Genomic DNA, 23,099 nt, shown 5'->3' on the forward strand with positions numbered 1-23,099 from the left:
GTACTTGGTGTCTTGTAGGTGACTCCTAATTGGTGCATCTCGTTTCCCGATTGCTGGCGACACATAGTGCAGAAGTGGTGCTTCGAGGAGTGGGAGCAGAATCACGTTGCTTGCCGGGAGCGACGTTTGTTGATGCCAGGTGTAGCACACCATCAAGGCAGCCGCAACCTCAGCGGATACGCTGAAGCATGGGTACACGAATACATTTATTTCATCTAACACTCAATTATGCATGCTTTCTAATCATCTTGTTGCTTTTCTCGCAGTCATCGTCACATGCTGGCCAGCCTTGCAATCTCTTCACGGCATTTGCTCTATCCCACAAGGGAAAGGCGACCTCCGACGTTAGCTACAACCCGGAGGATGGGCCCGAGGCATACAACAATGCGAGCATCCACAGCCGCCTCAGTGACTACACATCAATGGCAAGAGAGGTCCATGGCCCAGAATATGATCCCACCACAGAGGATCTTGACATAGAGATCGTCATGAGGGTCGGAGGAGGTAAGAAGAAAGGACGGTACTGGATTGCCGATGGCGCAATCGACTAGTCCTCTACTCCTACACTTTCTCAGATCCGAGCAAGGAGCACGAGTGCGAGCCCAGCCATACGACCTCGGCAGGACACTTCACGCCATCAGATACAGGCACTCCAGGTTATTCCTTCTTTGTCCGTCGTTCGTTGATTATTACATACGTTTTGTTTGCATTATTGTAACATTGGGGTGAAAACTGTGCAGGGCCGGCTGGAAGAAGAGACGAGGAAATGACAGGAGTTGGAGCAAAGGATGAGTGATGTACTTACTTACATGCAGAGTCTTAGCGCTGCAACGGGTGTACCTCCGCCAGCTTCTCTGTTCGCGCAACCTCCACCACCTGATCCGTACTCTACTCCTATAAGTGTAGCATCTTTCCCGCTTCATTCAGAACGTAGTAGACCCCCACACATATATTCTGCTAAATTGTACGTAGTAGAGTTTTCCTTGGATTTATGACCACCTGTATTGGCAGTGGCAGACCTCTTAGCTCTCCTAGTATTGTTGGAACCTGCAACTAGAGACCTTTGTTTTGGGCAATTTGCGCAGCTTCTTCTTGGTTTTCAATTGTTCGTGGGTTTGTGTTAATGTTAGCTGTTGCTTATTAGAGGCCTTGTGAAACAAATTGATTAGCTTCCATGGAGGTTCTCCCTTCCCTTCGAGGAGTGCTGGACCCACTACTTCTATATAGGCATGCCTTACTTCTAATATCCAGACCTCTGTACCTACCTGCATGTACATTTTCTACTTTGGAGACCATACTGAGATGGGCATTTAGTTAGGTGCTGATGTTTATGATTGTTTTGTTTTCTCTTCTATGGATAAGAATTAGATACACATTATATAACATTATCATTTCTAGTAGGCAACAAAATAATTGCAGAGTCATCTAGCTAAATGGTGACTTTCTAAATACTACAATATGTGCTACATTCATGAGGCAGGTAGTAAGATGATCATATATAGGCGTAATAAGTAGTAACAATTTTGGCCTTTGAAAAACAGAAACCATTCACATGTCAATGACATCTGCTACTATGGGTTGATATTTGATGAACATTTTATGTCTCTGCAAGATCAGATTTTGAGCTATATAACAGTATAGTATATTGATACAGTTATCAGGCATTGCTTTGCAAGGTCTCATTTGAACTAAAATCTGATCAGATTATAAGCTATATAACAGTATACTATATTGATATTTGCTGTCATTTGCATTTCAGTTTTATTGGTTAAAAGTAATCCATCTTCTTTGTCAGCTTTATTGGTTAGGTTTCTAATAGTCTGGCTATATTTATGTATGATCGTCATTTATCTTGTCTCACATGCAATCTCTTCTTCTCTGTGTAGAGACAATCGGTGGCGTCAAATGATCCGCATGCTACGCCATCTCCAAATCGGGCAACTCCAAATCAGCCATCTCAAAATGTTCATATGTGACATTGGAGCTTGTGTGGTGACCATGTGTGATGAACTTCAAATGAACCTTTATCGTTCTTAACACTTATGTGGTGAATTTGTGTATGTGATATTACTTGTGTGATGAAGAGACTTTGTTAAATTTGGTTGTGATGATAAGACTTGCGTGAATTTGGTTGTGTATATGAAATTTCAAATAATATGCCTGTGTGAATATATAATATGCCTGTGAAAAATGGTGGGGAAAAAACAAATTAAAATCTTAAAAAAACTCTTTGCCGAGTGTATAAACGAAGCACTCGGTAAAGTGACCTGAACTTTGCCGAGTGCCACGTGGCAGGCACTCGGCAAAGTGACCTAAACTTTGCCGAGCGCCCTCCATTTGGCGCTCGGCAAAGACTGGGCCTTTGCCGAGTGCCACGTCACAGGCACTCGGCAAAGCGCCAAACTGAGGGCGCTCGGCAAAGGCTAGGCCCTTTGCCGAGTGCCTGTGTCGTGGCACTCGGCAAAGGCCCAGTCTTTGCCGAGCGCCAAATGGAGGGCGCTCGGCAAAGAGCCGTCACGGCCCCAAACGCCGTCACGGCTACTTTTCTTTGCCGAGTGCCTTCCATGATACTCGGCAAAGCCTTTGCCGAGTGCCCGACAAAAGACACTCGGCAAAGACGTCTTTGCCGGAATATTCGCTACCGAGTGCGCTTTGACCAGTGTTACGCTCGGCAAAGCTTTTGCCGAGTGTTTTCTTGGCTTTGCCGAGTGTCCCAGACACTCGGCAAAGGTCCTGAATCCGGTAGTGACTGGAACCCGGATGTGCAGTAGTAACCGCAAGCATGCCTTGTACACCCTAAGAAATTGGTTAGGCCTTTAACATGGGAACATGCATCTAGAACTCTATAAACATCTTGGTGTGATTCTTTTTTGTTAATGTACAGCCGTACAGGTACACCAGTACATGGTTTGACTTGTTTACAGATGCTTCTGCGCTTCGCCATCTATATTCGTGCCTTAACTTTACGAAATTTCCAGATTTGACTTTTGCACCTATGGCCCATGTGTTCTGGTTTAGAGATTGATGCAGGACTTAATTCTTTTGGGGGTTCTACACGCTGACCGGGATTGTTTGTCTTTCCTTCAAACAATAGGTGGTTAGATAAATTAGTGTGCTAAAGATCCCTCTTTTCGCCCTTCGATCAACGTATCTCTATACTGTTTTACAGGCCTGAGCAAGACGCGATGAAACAATATAATGTACGGAGCTATAATGCTGGTTCCACGAAGTCCACCCAAACCTCCTCCAGAAACAAGCAATGAAAGCTCCGACAGGAGAAAAAGCAACTCATCAACGAACAAATAATAGCTAGCTCTGGCACCCACCTATGCAAGAGCTATCCAGAGGGCAAAACATAACCCACCACTGCGCGTCTGCGCCATGCCCACGCCCTCGCGATCCCAGCTGCTGCAAATCCTCCTCATTCTTGCAGGTGCAGCTGCCATTGATGGAAAAGATGAGCAGCAGCCGATCACATATCCGGGCTGCCCTGACAAGTGCGGCGACATCAGCATCCCATTCCCCTTCGGCTTGATGCCCGGCTGCTTCCGCGAGGGCTTCGAGGTCACCTGCGACCACTCATTCGACCCCCCTCGCGCCTTCCTCGCCGACGGCGACCGGAACCGTATCACGGTCACCGAGCGCGACGAGTCGCCGATTTCCGACGGCTCCTATCTGTCTAACTCCGAGTCCAACATTTCCTACTGGCCGGTCGAGCTCATGGACGTGTCGGTCGACCGAAGCGTGGCACGGGTGTACGGCCCGATCACATCCGCCTGCAGCACGAACAGCACCAACTACAAGCTGGAAGCTCAGGCCATGACGCTCGGAAGCCTCACGGGGGGGCCGCTCGCCGTGTCGGAGGCGCTCAACGTCGTCGTCGGCGTCGGCTGGAAGGTCGGCGTCACGGACGGCTCGAGCTACACGTCGTCGTCGCTCGCCTGCCGCTCGGAGCTCCCCGGCGGCCACCTCGAGAGCGCGAGGAACGGCTCGTGCGCGGGGCACGGCTGCTGCGAGGCCGCCCTGCGCCAGGAGTCCTCCACCAGCTACGGCCCTGTCACCGAGGTCGCGCCGGAGCTTAGCCTCGAGAGCAACAACTCCCTGTGGGAGACCAGCCCGTGCTCCTACGCCATGGTGGTCGAGAAGTCCGGCTACAACTTCTCCACGCCGGACTTGTACGGCGACAAGGCGCTGCCGGGGAGGTTCCCCAGGGGCGTCCCCGTCGTGCTCGACTTCGCCATCGTCGGGGACGCCGCGTGCCCGCAGAAAGGCAAGCGGCCACCGCCGAACTATGCGTGCGTCAGCAACAACAGCTACTGCGTCAACGCGACCGTCGGCCAGTCGGGCTATGCTCTCAGCTACGTGTGCAAATGCTCGGAGCACTACGAGGGCAACCCTTACATCGCCAATGGATGCCAAGGTGTGTCGAAATGTTTTGATTTCCTCAAACAACAATTTGCTGACCTACTATACTCCCATCCTTATAAAAAAGTTATTAGATGATCTGAACAAACTAACTCCGGTTTCGTATCTTCTTGATCCTAAATTTTAACTTTTGAAGACATCGACGAGTGCAAGTTTCCTGATTTATATTATTGCTCGAGCAATGGCATATGTAAGAACAGGCAGGGAGGATATGATTGCCCATGCAAGCCTGGAATGAAAGGCGATGGCAAATTAGGACACTGCGCAGAAAAATTCCCCCTTGTAGCCAAGGTGATTGTGGGTAAGTAATTGTCGTTATTATGTTGCAATTTTTAAGCTTTTCATTCAAGTATGGGTTGCATTACCAAGCTATTTATACTAACATGTAGACATGCGAACCTAATGCTGAATGTCTAAACTTTGGATACAATGTTTTAATAAAAACTTATTGGGCAGTAGCATGTTAATATCTAGAATGAAAAACTAAATATATTCAAATAGTACAAGTGAAAAGTCAACTTGCCGTCATCCTTGACCCGGGGCTGCCTAGTTATCTGTGCATCCCATTTCAGTGTCAATCCAAAGGACTTTACTCGCATGCTTACAAACCTATTGTACTCTCCATGCTGGCAAATATAATACAATAGTTTAGGCCTGGACGTACGCAATATGGCTGCAAAAAACTGGTTTAAATGCTCGGGATTGCAGAACGTTCATTTTCCATCCGACATTATTTTCTCCCTTTTTGTGCATTTTTCTCAAATTCAGCCCATATGTTCGTGTTTTTTTCTCTATTTGTTGATCCACCTTGCAATAAACCATTTATTGAAAACTTTTGAGTAAGTTTATTTCTTGTCCATGTAGGTACAACCGGCTGTATTTTTGTCATTGTAGTAATGTCATTTATATTTCTTCTACGCAAAGAGAAAAAGAAGACGAGGGAGTTCTATGAAAAAAATGGTGGGCCAACACTAGAGAAAGCAAAAATTATAAAACTTTTCAAAAAGGAGGAGCTCATGCCAATTTTGAAAGATAGCAATTTTATCGGAAAAGGTAATTTCGGTGAAGTTTTCAAGGGCAATCTTGGTAATGAAGTAGTTGCAGTGAAGAAAACAATTAATGGTAATCTGCTAGAGAATGAACAATTTGCAAACGAAGTCATCATCCAATCTCAAGTCATCCACCGGAACATTGTTAGGCTCATAGGTTGTTGCCTGGAAGTTGATACACCGTTGCTAGTATATGAGTTCCTCTCCAATGGTAGCCTCCATGACATTCTTCACAGCAAAGGCAAGAAGCCTCTGAACTTAGATATACGTTTAAGTATTGCTGCACAATCAGCAGATGGTCTAGCTTACATGCATTCAAAAACGAACACTAAAATCCTACATGGCGACGTTAAACCAGCAAATATACTTTTGGATGATAAGTTCGTCCCCAAGATCTCAGACTTTGGCATATCGAGGTTGATTGCGAGAGACAGACAACACACTGCAAAAGTAATCGGTGACATGAGTTATATGGATCCAGTATATCTGCAATCAGGCCTCTTGACTGAAAAAAGTGATGTCTACAGCTTTGGTGTTGTGCTCTTGGAACTTATTAGTAGGAAGAAGGCAATAGACTCAGACAACAATAGCATAGTGAATGATTTCCTTGAAGCTCATAGAAGAGGGGAGAGAGCAACTGAGTTGTTTGACAGTCAAATTGCAGTAGCAGAAGATTTGGAGCTTCTTCAAAACCTAGCAGGGATGGCAATTGAATGTCTCAACCTTGATGTGGATCAAAGGCCAGCTATGACAGATATAGCACACCGACTTCTCATAATGAAAGAATCCCGTAATTCGTAAGGGGGTTCAAGTAAGTTGTTTGATGTTCATATATGTATGCCGTCAAATAAGCACAAGTATTGATGCAGCAGCATTTTTTTATTTTAATTTTACTAGTTTGAGTAAAATATTGTCAATGGATGTAGGGGATGAAATTTGTATCGTTGTCTTGTGTACCCATGTTTTTAAGTTGCTAAATATACATATTTCACAATAGCACAGACTCGTGCTATACACTGGAATATGGGCAGCCAGTACAATGAAGAAAAACTATAGCTTATCTACAACTTCAGAGTTGTGTATTTATTAGTGGCCGTCCGTGACATGTGGTGTAGAGAAGTCTCTTCAAATAAACCACCAGTCGCACGCCGAAATCATGGACCCTAGCATTTCCTGAGATGTGTCCTGTTTCGGCGCCGGAGAAGCAGACAAGCAGTACAGCGACGGGGGTCGTGGGTGTGAAAATGAGCCGGGTATTTCAGTCGGTGGTGCGTTTGGCGGAGACTTGAGGTCTTCGGTCCAGACAGCTAGTGCCGGAGACTTGGCACGGAGCCGCAGAAAGGCGATGTACCTTACCTTTCTTTGAAATTGCGCGCTCATATTTGGGCCCAGAAAGGAATGACTTCTACTGAAAAGTATGAACGTAATACTGCTCTAGGTCCAGCCTCCAGCTAGTGCCGAGCGCTGTTGCTGACTATAAACATTGCGAGTGATCATGATTCTATCTCGGAAGTTGATCGAGGTCTCTGCAACAAAATTCAGTGACTACATCACACCAAGTGTATGTACCACCACACAAAATTCTGTGTGGGGCTGCATAATGCGTGTCCGCATCGCATCATGAACACAAATAGCCGTCGTTTTGTTCACACGAATTTTCTCAATAGCATCTCATGACAGAACATTGATCAACTAGCTTGGTTGTTGATCACCTTGCCTGGCTGCATCCGATGGCTTTGGCCTCTGGTAACCAAGTTCAGCGCCATTTATATGAGATTGGAATGTGCTGTCTCGTGGTCAGTCAAGATCGTTGTAGGGTCTAGGACCTATTGTTCATGGCGAGTATGAACTATAAAACAAGGTTAATTGCTCTCGGTCGACGAGGTAGTGATAACGTGTTGTCTCTCAGATCAAAATAGTGTTTGCTCATTTGTTAGCAAAGAAAGCTTGTATGGAACCTTGGTACAACTGCAAACGTTTACAGAGAGGCATGCACACCCACGAACACCTTTATGAACACCTCCTAAGATGGGAGCAAGTAATTTTAGGATTGATAAAGTCATCCAAGATCAATGTTAATGGCACGGTTTCTTCCTATAAAAAACTGTGATGTCCAACTACTGATAGACAATTGCCCCCCATTCTACGCTATATTTAAAAAAGAATGTGTGAAAAATAATGGAAAAAATGCAAAAAGCGTAGAATTTGGTTTCTCTAGAGAAAAACAATGAAAATAAATAAATTTTGTTGCATTTAAAGTTCTATTTTATAATTTATTGAATTCGTACTATTTTATTTTAAAAAAAGGGCTACTAGAGGGTATATAAGATCTGAAAAATAAATTTTAATGAATTTGATGTTCTATTGGTAAAATATTATGCTATTTTATTATTTTAGAGAAGAGGGCTAACTTAGAGTGATATATAGGATCCACCAAGACCCACGAACCCCTATCCGCACTGGCAGAATAACCAAGTAGAATACACGCTTGCGTGCATACCCCTCCTGTAGGTTATCACTTCACCCTCCCCTATTGGCACCCATCCCTGGCGGTGTGGGATATAAACCAGTGGTGCTAACCTGAGCCCACCGGCCACCGACCACACACTCACCCGGGGGAGTGTGGATGGACATAGGTGTCACGGACATGCGCCTCAGAGCTGGGATTCTGGGCTGGACAGATGGGCTGGCTTCGGGCCGGAGCAAGAGAGGATAAAGGAAGGGGTCAGGAGGAGAACAGGACATCATCGAACAGAACGGAACCCGAACTCATCTTCCACCTGTCCATGAACTCTACCTGCTGTTTTTGCTACTTGTGATTCTATGCTATCTCCTACCTAAATCCCTTCAATTCTTATGTGATTGTACTCTCAAACCATCAACTATTGCTATTATTGTAATCTGGCGGCTTAGGATCGTAACAATTGGTAATCAGAGCCTCGTTCCATCCGAATCCACCCATCCCCCCCCCCTCCCCAAAAAAAAAATCGAATCGAGCCATGGTGGAGGTGGCTGATCTCTGCGCTTCGATGTCGAGGATGGAGGAGAAGTTGAGGCGGATGAACGAGATCCTGGACCGCATGAATGGAGTTGTGCCGCCCCCGTCCTCAAGCACGGCATCGACGCCCTCCAGTCCGACCTTGGCGCGGGTCACCACCACCCGTGCGTCGGCTCCTTCGCCTGCAACCGCAGCCGCTACGACGGCCAACGTTGTCGGCACCAACTCGCCCTCGCCGACGGCTCCAGCGACCTCCCCTACATCCCAGGGAGCGGCCCCATCCTCAAGCACGGCATCGGGGCCCTCCACCTCAACCTCGGCGCAGGTCGCCACCAACGGCGCGTCAGCTACTTCGACTACCACCGCAGGAGCCACGACGGCCAGCGTTATCAGCACCAACGCGCGCTCATCGACGGCTCTTTCTCCGACGACTACACCGACCTCCGCCATCGCTGTTTCAAGAAGGACCGCAATCCCCTTTGCTGGTGCCCAGAAAATGTTCGACGAAATGCCTTGCAAGCCTGCAGCAAGCAATCTTTATGTCACGGCGTCTCAAAACACAGCAAACATGGACGACTACATGCGGGGCTTTCTGCATGTCCGGGACCACTGCATCGACAAGGCATCGGTGAAGCGGCTCATGCACTTCAAGAGGAAGCTTGCGGCGTCCTCGGCTCCAACCAAAGCGCTGACCACACCTACCACTGCTCCGACCGTTTGGGCTGGGCGCACCACCAACCGCACTAGCGCCCACCCATGCCAAGGCTTCACCAAGTACAAAAGATGGCATCCCAAGTGCTGTGCCAACATCCACACCAGCACCAGCTCCTCTGAGTGTAGAAGATGAGGTCCCCAGCATCTCGCCCGCAATGTGTTCGACGCAATGCCTCAACCGCGACATAACTCTGGCTTTATGATCAGCAGCCTTCCCACTTGGCGTTCACAAGGCTTGCACACTCGAGAGCAAGGCAATCAGGTACATCACCGGCTGCTACCATCGTCACTTGTTTGGTGTTGTTCCGGTTGGAGTTGCCACCGATGTTCTTAAGGACTGCATGATGCTTGAGATAATGATTGAGCCGAATCCAGCAATTCCTTGGCCTTCCCCGGGACAGGATAGCAACACTTTGCTTTCTGAAACAATCTGGCTATGCTTCATTTTCTGGCTGCCATTCAGTTGTGGTTCGGCTGGGGTGCAGAAAAGGCCACCATGGCCACCACCTGTACAATTGGAAATGTTACTTTCAATGGTGTTTTGCTGTTCAGTCAGAAAGTGCAAGATGAAGTTGCTAAATGGTGGAATCAGAGAGCTTCTTATGCTTAGCAACACAGCTGGTGTGTCTGTGGTATCAGGGTGCTATTTTGTTTGAAGATAAGACCTCCAAGTTCTGTTACAAATGGCTCATGGCAGGATCTGCTCAGTGCATTTCTGGGAAGTTACAGTGTGATAACTACAATATATCTAAGCACAGAACCTATGCTTTATGCATTCATTGGGAAATTCCTTGGCCACCACCTGTTATGGCATGGAGTTCAGGCCAGCATAAATTCAACAAGTCTGCATACCTTTGGAGAGGTGGCTTCACTTGCTACTCAGATTCTATTGTCAAGTTCACTTCGTCTAGATGTCTGCAAATTAATGGCTTGGACCATATAAATGATGTTGATAAGTTTCAGCTTGATGTCAAAATTTCTGTCACAAGTCATTCAAATTATTTGGAGTTGCTTACTGTGGATGAAACAAAATTCACATTGGAGCCGTTACCTATCCACTGTCGAACTAAAGAGCAACAACTTGATTACAAAGCACTGAAATTCAGTGAAGGGAAATGGTCAAGCACAGCTCATCATATAAGGAAGCCAAGTGAACTCAGGTCAAGCACAGCTCATCATATAAGGAAGCCAAGTGAACTCAATTATCCAGTTGGCACTAGGAAGGCACCTCTGCTTCGAATTGCTTCCTCAGTTTTTGTGACACTAGGAAGGCACCTCTGCTTTGAATTGCTTCCTTAGTTTTTGTGACACCCTAGGTGTGTAAAAGATTAAACTAAGATCAATAACAGGAAATCAGGCATAAAAGAGTGATAAAAGTATACAACAACCTATCAAAATCTACATTTCAAGCAAATGTTTATATGTATATGTATATACATGTGAGCCCTTGCAAACAAACCCTTATAATTTTCAAAGTTCATCGCAACTGACTCTAAAAATTCAATGGCACATCTATGGTACCAAGAGCAACAAAAGTCTAGTTGAACTCAAGGCCTAATAGTGCAAAAATTCACATAAAATGAAAGGTCATTTAAATACTAGTTTTCGGAAATTCAAAAAAACTTTTTATACATTGCTCAATGAACATAGTCATAAAAGAGAAAATGTATATCTTGAAAAGTTGAACAAAAATAATATCCAAATATTTTTGATTCGACAGTGGGAAGAATAAGTTTTAGCTACTTTTTCACCTAGGCCCCCGCTGTTTGTGCTTTTCGCCGGCAAGCCAGTTAGCCGGCGCACCTCGGCGCAGCTGAGGCCGTCCGGCCAAGTGGGCCTGTCAGCACCTGGAGATCTCCCACTGGCCCATAAAATCTCGCCCCCCTCGGAAAGCCTCCACGCGGCGGTATTCTTCTACCGCGGGCGCTGCTGGCGCCACGGCGAGCCCCGCCGACGACAGCGAGGCAGCTGCGCCCCTGGTTTTGCCCCCTGGTTGGGCCTTCCCCAGCGGCTCGTGCCCAGGCCGCCATCCTCCCTCTCGCGCCTATAAAAGCCCCACCCGAGGCCTCTAAGCTCGCCGCCCCAACACCAACTCCGGCGAGCAGTCACTCGGGCGTGGATGCACCACTCCGCCCCCACATTGCCCAAAACAACTCTCCCACCACCTTCTTCGCCTCTCCCCAAAGCTGCACAGCCGGTCCCCGCGCCTTCTTCCTCACCGGAGCACCGCCACCACCACCCGCACCCGCAGTCGGCTCTGTGCCACCGCCGGCAAGCCGCCTGGGTCCACCACTTCGCCACCCAAGGCCTCAAACAGGTGCGGTTTGTTCCCCTCTTGCCTCTCCCAACTTCGCCCCTCACCGCCGGCGAGCCTATTTGTCGGAATTTGGCCAGCAGTCGCCGTTTCCCTGCACAAAGGACCCTTTCACTTCGATTTCAATATTTCCGAGAAGATTTCTATAAAATCTTAGGGACTCATTTGTAAACCTGAAACTAGAACTTTGAAAACCAATCCGTGAACTTTGAAAATGCAAAACAACTCGTAGAAAAATCCTAAAAATACAAACTAAGATGTTCTGAACTCCTTAAGTTAAGATCCACAACTTTGTAAAAGGATCTTGGATTGTTTCCGTATAATTTTAGCTATAGATTTAAATCAAGTTTAAATTTTTTTATTTGTTCCAAGAGTTTCAGGAAAGAACTGCTCAAAAGTTTTGGATGGTAGCTTCTGTACTAATAGTAAAGTCGTTCATAAACATTTCATGCTCTGAATTCAATCATAACTAGATATTTCGAGTACTTTTGTTATAGGCTAGATCCTTTTAAACTAGAATGTTAGTCTCTGGTTCTTGCATGGGAAAAATCTACAAAATTTACAGTAGCTACTCATGCAAGTAAGTTTGTTCAGTAAAATATTAAGCACCAGTTCTTGCATGATTTGTTCCGTACATATAGATCTTGATCCTAGCAGTAGCCGTTTAATATATTTTTCATGTTTAACCTGCTGAATGAAAATGACTAAAAATTTACAATAAGTTTGTACTTAAGTAACATATTCTGTATAAAAATCTCAACCCTAAAAACTACCTCTACGAGTAGTTTTGCTTAAACCATGCTTACTGTTAAAAATAGCCATACGACATGATAAAACCACTCACTCACTTAAGTAAGTTAGTTAATCAGATAAGTACTCGATAAATGACTGCACAAGGAAAAGAAAATGAAGTACTTGACTGCTTAACTTAAGTTTTGTTGAATGACTACTTTCTAGTGAAATGATTATATCTTATATCAGTAAAATCACTCATACATGTGCATTCATATAGAATTGACTACTCTCGCAGACGGAACCTACGATCTGGTGCCCGAGCCTGAGAGTGAGCAGCGTGAAGCTCAAGATAATCTAATTGAAGTCGCTGAAGACCCGAACCAAAGTTCGAAAGAACCCCCGACTAGTTTTGCCCAAGAAGGCAAGCCCCAGTGCATGATCCCAGTATTTCAATTTATGCAACTACTGTTTCTTTTTACCTGTGCATTTAAGTTTATAGGAGTTGATTGGAACCCTAGCTGCATTATCCTAGGCACCTATGCAATGAATACTAGAACTAGGAGTTCGAGTAGATGCTCTGCTAATAGGTTCGGTAAAAATTGAGTGGTTTCCTGCCACTCGCGAGAATTATAGGAGTTGAATGTTTTACCACATACTGCAACTATAAGATCGACGGGTGGGGCTGTGGTACGATGCTCATGGTTGAGGCCCCGTCCGAGTAGAGGAAAATGCTAAGGCCGCAGTGTGTGGTAGTGGTGGTTAAGTGTTTGAACGAACTAACCACATGTCAAAAATATGGTTAAGCTAAGTACCTGATTGGCTCGGCAAGTGGACTTTACTCTCACCCTACCTGAACGAAATTCAGATGCGTATACACATGCAAGTGCAGAGCGAGGCTCTGTAGTCAGGTAAGGTAACCCTAATCCACAACCCGGAAAGAAAGGGGAAAAGTTGCTTGGGGTGACCCTTCGGTACTCCAGGCATGTGTGTTCGGTTTGACTTGCAAGGTTAAGAAATTCGATTCGAATTGTCCATTTCTCGCGGTAATTAAGGCTGCTTAATACTTCTGCCACATAGAGTAACAAAAGGAACTATGGCTATGATAAAACTTGTTGGATGATTAATTATTTTTCACCATGTTTGGTTAGAGATAGATGCTCACTTAGAATGATTAAATGAACTAGAATATTGAAAGCTAAAATATGAAATTAAGGACTTACTCTTTGTTGCTTTTCAGCAAAAAGAAACCCTAGAACCTTAGAGCCATGCATGCTTAGGAGTCGGTATTTACATACCACTAGTCGGGTAAGCCTTGTTGAGTATTAGTATACTCAGCCTTACTTGTGGCATTGTTTTCAGGTGCGTCTTTTGAAGATATGATAGCTTGTTTGACATGGTGAAGCGTCCCCTCATCAGAGGTGATTAAATGTGATACAAATATCAGTCCCAGGAGGCTGATAACACATTTATTACATTAGATGGTTCATTACCGTACAAACCGTCGAGGTAGCGGGCACTGAAGCACCACTATCAAGAGGGACAACATAAGGAATAAAAGCCAAACTAAAGTACCAACAAAATCTAAGATAACATCAGAGTCTTACGCTATGATAAGCTTCCTGTGGAGACACTGAACCACAAGCAAGGTTGGGTGTAGGACGGCGACCTACTCGACATCTTCAGGAACAAAGTTCGGATCCTCCTCTGTAAAAACTAGGCAAGAGTGAGTACATACGTACTCAACAAGTCCAACCACACCCACGGAGGGGGATAATGAAGATCATGCACAGAATATATCAAGATCAAGGATAAGGCTACGGTTTGCTTGTGATAAAGCAAGGTTTTACACATGCAAGGGTTCATTTAATAAAAGAGTTTTCTTAAAATATTTCTGTAGTGATCGAATAATAAGTGGGGTTGATCCTACACAAAGGATCCAAGTTTTAATGCTACCGGACTCCACATCCACAGTAGCTCACGGCACAACTGCCATACACTTTCAAAACAACTCACGCCACAAAACCAACCATTCCAAAATGTCTATTGAAGTGACCATATCGTAACTCGTCCAATACCATGGACATGGCTATCCGAATAGATTTTACACTCTGCAAAGGTTGTACACTTTATCCACAAGTAGGGTACCGCACTAGGAACACCTTAGTATCGCTGCGGATCCTAACAAAGCCATTACCCACCTTAGCTGAATCTAACTAGACAACACGGAAGCAACCATGGGGTTAATGACCTATCAACAAAGTCATAACCGGAACATAACTCACACAGATCGTATTCCTTCTTCATGATCTCCCGTTGCTCACCAGCTCTCCGTTTAGCTAGCAGAACAACTAGTGGGGTTTATGCTAAGCCGTTGCCCACACAACGGTCGAGTGGTTGTACGATAAGTGGGTTAGGCAAGATGACACCTCAGTTCATCCTTACATTGATGAGACTGACATCTCCCAACCATGCTCAACCACAAAGGTACAAGCTCACTAGTGGCATTTCACACAGGAAACACCGTCCATCTCATCAGGTTATATCTTTGTTTTATTTTCCCGAAATCCTGTTTTGTCTTTTAAAACACTCACACCTTTATTTTCGATAAAGCGCGTTGTGGTCATGATTAAAATATAATAAAGGGAATAAATATCCTAAGCATCTCTAGAAGTAGTTAACATCCAACAGAGCAAATCCTATATAGACATTAACCTAGGTCATCAAGGAATAGTCATAGCAATCAAGGGGTGGCTATCCAACCATGTCTTGCAATAAAATAATGCATTTTATAAAATAGGCTAATAGGTTGTGTTTATAAAACTGGGATAAATATGTATCAAAGGATGGGATTGGACTTGCCGTCCTCAAAGCCTTCCGGAAGCTCATCCTCGAGGTACGGGTCTTCGGGCTCCGGCTCGCGGTACTGCTCCTCCTCGGTCACACCGTCGGCTACGACACACAAACAATCACACAATAAAAACAAAGTACGCCGACGAGCTTAAAAAAAGAGAGGGAAATAGGGAGCTTCGATTAAAAAATAGAGAAGACTATTACATTTGTCAGATGTGGATCCTGAGACTTGGAGAAAATATTTGGAGATGATGCATGGTGGAGTTTGGAACCGATTCAGAACAAAATGTCGCATGAACTAATGAGTTAAAGGTCATTTAGGGAGTAGTTTAAAAGGATGAGGACCTATTTGTAAGAGATAGAAGGAGCTCTGATTAAATATTTGAGAGAGGGAGGTGGAGGGCTGCGGACTGCATAAGAAGGAAAAGTGGAGGGGGTTATGCATAAGTCTGCCTTTCTTCTTTCTCGAGACAGAATAGGAGGGGGAGGGGAACGGTAGGATTGGGGGGGGGGGCCAGGCCATGGGCGCCGGCCCCCTGGCGCATGGCGACGCCCGGGGAGGAGGGGAAAACGGAGAGGAGGCCGAGGGGGTCCGATTACGGCCCTCACCTCGTGCGGAGACGGTCTACGGAGGGCTGTCCACGGAGATGGGTGGTGGCCGGCAATGGTGAGCGGCGGCGGCGAGCTGCAACGCAAGGTAGAGGAGGGGAGGTGCTGGGGCAGCGTGGGCGGAGTGAGGGGCGGCTCGGGGGCTGATTTATAGGCCGAGAGGGAGAGGGGAGATGGCCGGCATGGGAGGGTCACGGGCAGTACAGGAACCTCACCATTAATGGCGATCGGGATGCTCGGGGACAAGGCGCAAGCTGCGAGGGCGAGGGGACGGGACGGAGACGGGCCGGCGCAACAGCGGGTCGCACGCCGGCTTGGCGTGCACGGGCAACAAGCACGCGGCGGCGCAGCGAGCAGCGGCCGTGGTGTGACGCGGGCGGCGCAATGCGAGCGCGCATGCACAGACGGCAATGGGGGTTGCGGCAAGTCGTGCGCTGGCCCGCACGTGCATGCAAGGAGCGGGCTACAGCTCGAGCAGGCAGCAGGCAGCACATGCGTGCCTGCGTGAAGGAGATGTAGTGCTAAGCACTAGAGCAGGGAGCAGCAACGCTAGCGCAAGTAGCAAGGCGAGGCAGCACAGGGGAGAAAAAGAAAGAGGAAGCCAGCGTCGGGAGAAAAAAAAGAAAAGAGTATGGGAAAAAAGAGTTAGAAGAGAGAAATAAAATGGATTTGAACAAAATATGAGAAAAGAAAAGAGGGGACACGCGCGCGGCACCAACGATCGCGGCCGGGCAGGCGCACGTGGCCGACCGCAACACGATGGTGATGCGACGGGACGGCGGGGCCGGTGGAAAAGGAAAAGGGACGGGCGGCTCCACGGAAAAAGAGGACTGCGCAATGTCGGGACGGCAGAAAATCGGGGGTGGGCTTCGGGAGCTTGAGCGGCGGAAAAGGTTTAAAAGATTTTTAAGCAAGTGATTGGTAATGCAATTTGAATAAGATAAAAATACGGGCGTTACACATGGTCGTGTACCTTACCGCCTGGTTGGTCCGTGGAGTGGGATCCGTCCCCGGTCAACAATGAACTGCCGAGTGATGCCACGTATGGGCATCACCGTGGTATCCAAATCGACGATAGATGATCGTGTTTTCTTTCCGCTGCTTGTAAACTCTGAATAAAGTTTCTATGTTTGAACTCTAAAGTACTCGTGAGGTAATAAATAATTGTCAGACTTGTGAGGTAAAAGTTATGGAATGTTGTAATCTCTGGACTTGCCTTCGTGCGAGTTAAGTGTACGCTTTGTTTCGATCGAAATATTAAGTGGTCGCATCGGGATTTACCCGGCAGACTGTCGGATTACTTCATTTGAAGTGCATGGTAGCCTATTCATCTTTATGGATGATGGATAGTGCACTTGAGCCGGATTAATTCAGTCGGTTCTACCACAGTTTTGTTCACTTGGAGTAATTTTGCCCACTTTGCCTGGTGTGCGAATATTCAAGAGAAGAACGGTGGGTTACTGAAGCTGCATTTTGTCAGGAGCTTGCATGCTCTGAACCAAATGATGATATATTTGGGAGCAAGAACTTGGGTTTCACGGAAACGCAGCAAATTGACAAGATTCACTCATGGAAAGAAGAGCTTTTTCTTGTACTAATTACTGGAAATTATAGAATTAGTACCCATGGAATTTGGAAGAGCTCGGGAGTTGCTTGTGTTCAACTATTTCATCTTATGGTTCGCATCTAACTGTTAGACGCGCTCGACAGCAGGCGTGTTGGTTGGAGATCGGTTTCAGTTACATTGATATGGCAACCGTGATCAGAGGTGTGCAAGGACCATTGGACCTTGGTGGTTCAGTACATCAGCTTGAGGGCAAGCTGCCTTTTAAGAGTTGGGGAATGTCACGAACATGGGCCTTAGAGCTGGGATTCTGGGCTGCACAGATGGGCTGGCTTCAGGCCGGAGCAAGAGAGGATAAAGGAAGGAGTCATGAGGAGAACAGGACATCACGAACAGAACGGAACCCGAACTCATACAGCCAGAAGTGAGCATTCGTCTGTTGGCCGTTAGTATAGGCTGTTTTCAGCCAGCACTAACTTGTGCATTTAGTACCAAACTGTAATAATAGTACCTTGGAAAACCATTTAGTACCGGCTGCAATCTTCAGTCGGCACTAAAGTGCCCCACAGGTGGGGGGAGGAACGGCTAGATTCCCCTCGGCGGCAACTTAGTACCGGCTGGTGGCTCCAGCCGGTACAGCATCTCTCAATTTAGTACTCGCTGGTGGCTCCAGCCGGTACTAATCTGCCTTCCCTATATCACAACACTTTCTTCCTCCCCAAGCCCGAGCCAACCATTTGACCGAGTTCGGGCTTCATCTTCTCTATAGTGTTTTAGAGAGGAGATGCTACCTATTTTTCTCAAGATTTATAGGGATTTCACTCATCCAAGTGCTCAAAAGGTTAGCATCTTCATCCTCTCTTCTTTGATGGTCTTTATGCTTCGTTTAATGCTATGTAGTTAGAGAAATTTATGATTTTTAATATTAGTGAGAATGAACATGATTTTTTGATTTATACATTCATTTGAGATATATAGAATTGACGACTTAAATTTGAGAGAAGGTTTTTTTTATAGTTTGCATGTGGCAAATGTAGAGTGATTTTTTTTCAATTATTTTTAAGTGATATGTGTATATATCATTATGCTAATAATATTGTTCAAGTGGTTTTATTTGCCACATGTATTTCCAAGTGTGCCATTATTGTTGATTCTTAATTTTGTTTAATCTGTAGAAATAGTTTTGCAACTATCGGGCACAGTTTGATCATGCTAATCTTTTATTAGCAAATTTCATCCTTCATTATGTTAGTATTTTATTGTGACATTTGAAAAATAATATAGAATATGATGATAGAAATGAAATTTGGTCCTTCACAATACTAATACTGTTTCGCCGTATTTTAAAAAATATAAGTGTTTTTCAATCAATATGGCTGATGCTGTTGGAGGTAGTGGGGCCGGTGGGGGTGATTGTGGTTCGTCCAAAGGGAAGGGCAAAACTCCAGTAGGCCCTCATGAGAAGTCGAAGAAACCGGGGGCTTGGGTGAGAGCACAGCTCCGTTATTTGGAAAAAGAACATGAACAATATGTTGCGGGGGGGGGGGGGGGGTTGAGGAACCTCTTTTTGATATTGAGGACGTATTGAGGCGTTACACTCCATCACCACCAAACTAGGAGGTTCCAGTTCCGCCATCTTCTTCTGCACCAGCAAAAATTCCGTCAGAGCATTCTGCTTTCCCACCAAAGGATGGTTGAAGACCTTTGTGTTGTTGCATGAATTTTTAAGTTGCATGTTGGTTGTTGGATACTAATTTGTGTTTGTTTGAATGGAATTTATATTCTGTTGACTTAATTGTGCTGGATGTTGAGACTACGAGCATATTGTAAAGAATGCATTTATTTAGAGTTTGGTCCTTTGTATTAGTAATATCATTTCATCGTATCAAGGAAGACGTGCATCTTTGATTATAGTTCTTTATTAAAAAAGTTTGAAGCCCTATCTCATTGACGTAAATTCCTCATCCAAAGTGTTCCTCAATGGAAAAATATGATTGCAGATGAACCGACAATGGATTTATAGCGGCCGGTGCACCATGGCATGGATTAATGGCCTAAAGTATTTTCTCGATGCGGCTGAGGCCCACAGGTCATCGAAAGGTTTCATATGCTGTCCATGCCATATTTGCAGAAATAACAAGTAATTCTCTAGAAGAAACACTTTACACGTCCACCTTATTGAAAGGGGTTTCATGGTTAACTATATTCTTTGGACCAAGCACGGTTAACCTGGAGTTCTGATGGAAGACGATGAAGATGATGATAATGATGATAACAACAATCCAAACTTGGCTCACTTATATGAAGCGGGTGCCTTTAATGATGAACCAATGGATGAGGCTAAAAAAAATGCTGCAGAAGAGCTACCACATGACGAACTAGATCAGGTGTTGCTAGATGCATAGAAAGACAGTGTAACTGTGAAGGAGTCAAAGAAGTTTGAGAAGATGTTGGAGGATCATAAAAAGTTATTCTATCCAGATTGCAAATAGGGGCATAAAAAGTTGGGTAGCACACTAGAATTGCTGTAGTGGAAGACAGCAAATGGTGTCACTGGTAAGGGCTTTGAGGAGCTACTGGAAATCGTAAAAAATATGCTTCTCGAGGGTAATGAATTGCCCTTGACAACATACGAAGCAAAAAAATGTTGTTTGCCCTCTTGGATTGGAGGTACAGAAGATTCACACATGTCCTAATGACTATATCCTCTATCGCGGCAATGAATATGAGAATCTAAATGCTTGTCCTATTTGCTGCGCAAAGCGGTATAAGATCAGACAAAATGATACTGGTGATGTCGATGGGGAGCCAACCAAGAAAAAAAATTCCAGCTAAAGTTATGTGGTATTTTCATATAATACCACATTTGAAGCGCTTGTTCAGAAATAAGGCACACGCTAAGTTGATGCGGTGGCACAAACAGGAGCGTAAGCAGGATCAGATGCTAAGACACCATGCAGATGGATCCCAGTGGAGAAATATGGATAGAGAATTCCCAGATTTTGAAAGGACGCAAGGAACATAAGGTTTGGTTTAAGTACGGACGGGATGAATCCATTCGGCGAGTGGGGCAGCAGTCACAGTACATGGCCTGTGACTCTATGTATCTTCAACCTTCCTTCTTGGCTATGCATGAAGCGGAAGTACATCATGATGCTGGTGCTTATCGAAGACCCCAAACAACCTAGCAACGATATTGACATGTACCTAAGACCGTTGGTTGATGAACTTTTACTATTGTGGAAGGAAGAAGGTGTATGTGTGTGGGATGAGTACAAACAGTAGACTTTCAACCTCTGAGCATTACTTTTTGTTACCATCAATGATTAGCCTGCACTTAGCAACCTATCGGGACAGTCGAACAAGGGATACCATGCTAGCACCCACTGTCTAGATGAAACTGACTGCTTTTATTTGAAAAATTGTTGGAAGGTTGTGTATATGAGACATCATCGATTTCTTCCCCTCAACCACCCCTTAAGAGCGAAAGGGAAACATTTTAAAGGGGAACCAAAAACTCATGCTAAGCCTATGTTTTGTGACAGAAAGCGTGTTTTCTAGATGATAAAGGATGTGCATGTAGTGTTTGGAAAGGGCCATGGCAGCCAACAAGTTCTGAATGACAAAAACGGACATGCACCAATGTGGAAGAAGAAGTCTATATTGTGGGAGCTACCTTATTAGGAAATCTTGGAGGTTCGCAATGCAATTGACGTGATGCACTTGACGAAGAATCTTTGTGTGAATGTGCTAGGTTTCCTAGGTACGTATGGGCAAGCAAAAGATAGAATGGAAGCAAGGCATGACCTGAAAGAAATGAAACAATGAGAAGACCTACATCCTGAAGAGAGAGACAATGGACAACACTACTTGCATTCTGCTAGCTACACTCTCAGCAAAGAGGAGAAAGAAAGCATGTTTGATTGTTTGAACAGTATGAAGGTACCGCCCGGATACTCCTCGAATATACAAGAAAGAATAAATATGAAAGAGAAGAAGTCCACAAGCTTAAAGTCCCATGACTGCCATGTCCTAATGACACAATTGCTTTCAGTTCCATTGAGGGGCATTCTACCGGAGAATGTAAGATTGACACTCGTGAAGCTACGTGCCTTCCTCAATGAAATTTTGCAGAAGGCAATTGATCCAAATAAGCTCATAAAGCTACACAATGATGTGGACAAATGACTTGTCAGCTTTGAGATGGCATTTCCACCTTCATTGTTTAATATTATGACACATCTCCTTGTTCACATTGTGAAAGAGATAAACATTCTAGGCCCTGTATTTATATACAATATGTTCCCTTTCAAGAGGTACATGGCAGTCCTAAAGAAGTACGTTCGCAATCATTCTAGTCCAGAAGGATGTATCGCCAAGGGCTATAGAACAGAGGAGGAAATTGAGTTTTGTGTTGACTTTATTGATGATCTTAGTTCGATCGGGGTCCCCATGTCACGCCATGAAGGGAGATTGAAGGGAAAGGGCACACTAAGGAAGAAATCTAATGTGCACATCCCTAACAATGAAATCCGCAAAGTAAACTTCACGGATCCTATCGAGGCGTGCCCACACCTGTTCTTGTGTCAGAGGCTTGACCTCCGTCATGAGCCTTTACTCCCGCAGGACCCTGAGGGCCCTACGTCCCGAAGACGAGCGCGGCCGCATCCGTACACTTGGGGTGGGGCGAGGCTGAGCTCATGCCCTCGGGGTCGACAAGGTGGAAGCCTTTCCCATAGGGGTTGGATGAGGCTGAGCCCGCACCCTCAGGGTCGGGCGAGGCGGCTCACATCCCGCATCTAGGCCTAATGCTGGGTCGTTGATGTTACTTCAGCCGGTGGGCCGTCTGCGGCCGTGTGGTGCCTGGTCGGGCTGACCTGCATAGTTTGGGAGGGCTAATCTATGATTAGCTCCCTAAAGACCGTACTTTGGGGGGTCCATGATGTTCGCCCCCCTCAGTAGCCCCTAAGCCCATGCACGGCTTTTGAGAGCCATGCGGGGGCTTCGCTTTACCCGAGCATCATCTCCCCCACTGGGCCGAATGCGTTCCCAGCCTCGCATCTAGGCTAACGTGGTATGGGTGTGTTCTCTTCCTACCAGGCTCATGTGGGGGCGCGCGAGCGCACCCACTGGGTGTAGCCCCCGAGCCTCTGGGCAAATTAGAGATTCGCGCAGAGGGTTCGGCTGGCGTGCTCGCCCCTGCATCCTGTCTGACATGACTGATCAGAGACCTCCCTCCGCTTGACTCACGTGGGTGCGCGCGAGCGTACCGAGTGGGTGTAGTCCCCGAGCCTCTAGGCGAATCAGAGATTTGCGTAGAGGGTTAGCTAGCATGTTTAGAGGGTACTCCGTGGTGATCCCTTGGTCCAAGCACCCCTGCATCGAGTCTCCTTTCTGCTGAGTATGGTCGGCAGCAGCCTTTGCAGGCGTCGGATCATCCAGCGTGGGTTCTCCAGCTGCACCCATACTTTCTTGCTTCAAGGCTCGCGCAATGCCCAGCGTCTGCTCCTATCTCTGCCAGCACCTGCCCGCCCTGTCTTATCCTGTGTTGTCCCGTCGAGCCTGCTGTCATTGAAGGGAATCAGGGCAAGTAAGCTTTTTTAATGCTGGTCACTTGGTTTTGGCTTGTCTAGCCCCATGGCTATGCCCTGCCCTGGTGCAGCTATAAATAGCGGCGTTGGGCTTCTGGTTGTTTCACCAAGTCCAACCGGCAAAACCTCCAACAATGTGTGGTAGAACTAGGCCTTCTAGAGCCCGGGTTTGGCTCATTCGAGCTGGATCCCGAACTTTCATCGGTTGATGTTAGTGGATTGATTGCGAGCGGAGGAGCATGTGGAAGGA

The 23,099-nt window shown here is 46.0% G+C and overlaps 1 protein-coding gene across 1 annotated transcript; it reads left to right on the plus strand.

The window, feature by feature from the left end:
- Window positions 1-3,242: 3,242 nt before the first annotated feature.
- LOC112897773 (wall-associated receptor kinase 4-like) lies at window positions 3,243-6,470 on the plus strand. Its single transcript, XM_025966170.1, has 3 exons — window positions 3,243-4,420; window positions 4,562-4,726; window positions 5,290-6,470. Exons 1-3 carry the CDS (start codon window positions 3,382-3,384, stop codon window positions 6,273-6,275), a joined length of 2,190 nt encoding a protein of 729 aa, XP_025821955.1. The 5' UTR covers window positions 3,243-3,381; the 3' UTR covers window positions 6,276-6,470.
- Window positions 6,471-23,099: the final 16,629 nt, after the last annotated feature.

Source organism: Panicum hallii, chromosome 6 (assembly GCF_002211085.1).
Source record: "Panicum hallii strain FIL2 chromosome 6, PHallii_v3.1, whole genome shotgun sequence".
In the NCBI taxonomy this organism is placed as follows: Eukaryota; Viridiplantae; Streptophyta; class Magnoliopsida; order Poales; family Poaceae; genus Panicum; species Panicum hallii.

Bases quoted from the DNA above. Each gene is read 5' to 3' on its own strand.
- LOC112897773 (XM_025966170.1), top strand. From the start codon at position 3,382: ATGCCCACGCCCTCGCGATCCCAGCTGCTGCAAATCCTCCTCATTCTT. The intron at 4,421-4,561 runs GTGTGTCGAAAT...TAACTTTTGAAG, and splicing joins CATCGCCAATGGATGCCAAG to ACATCGACGAGTGCAAGTTT. The intron at 4,727-5,289 runs GTAAGTAATTGT...TTGTCCATGTAG, and splicing joins TGTAGCCAAGGTGATTGTGG to GTACAACCGGCTGTATTTTT.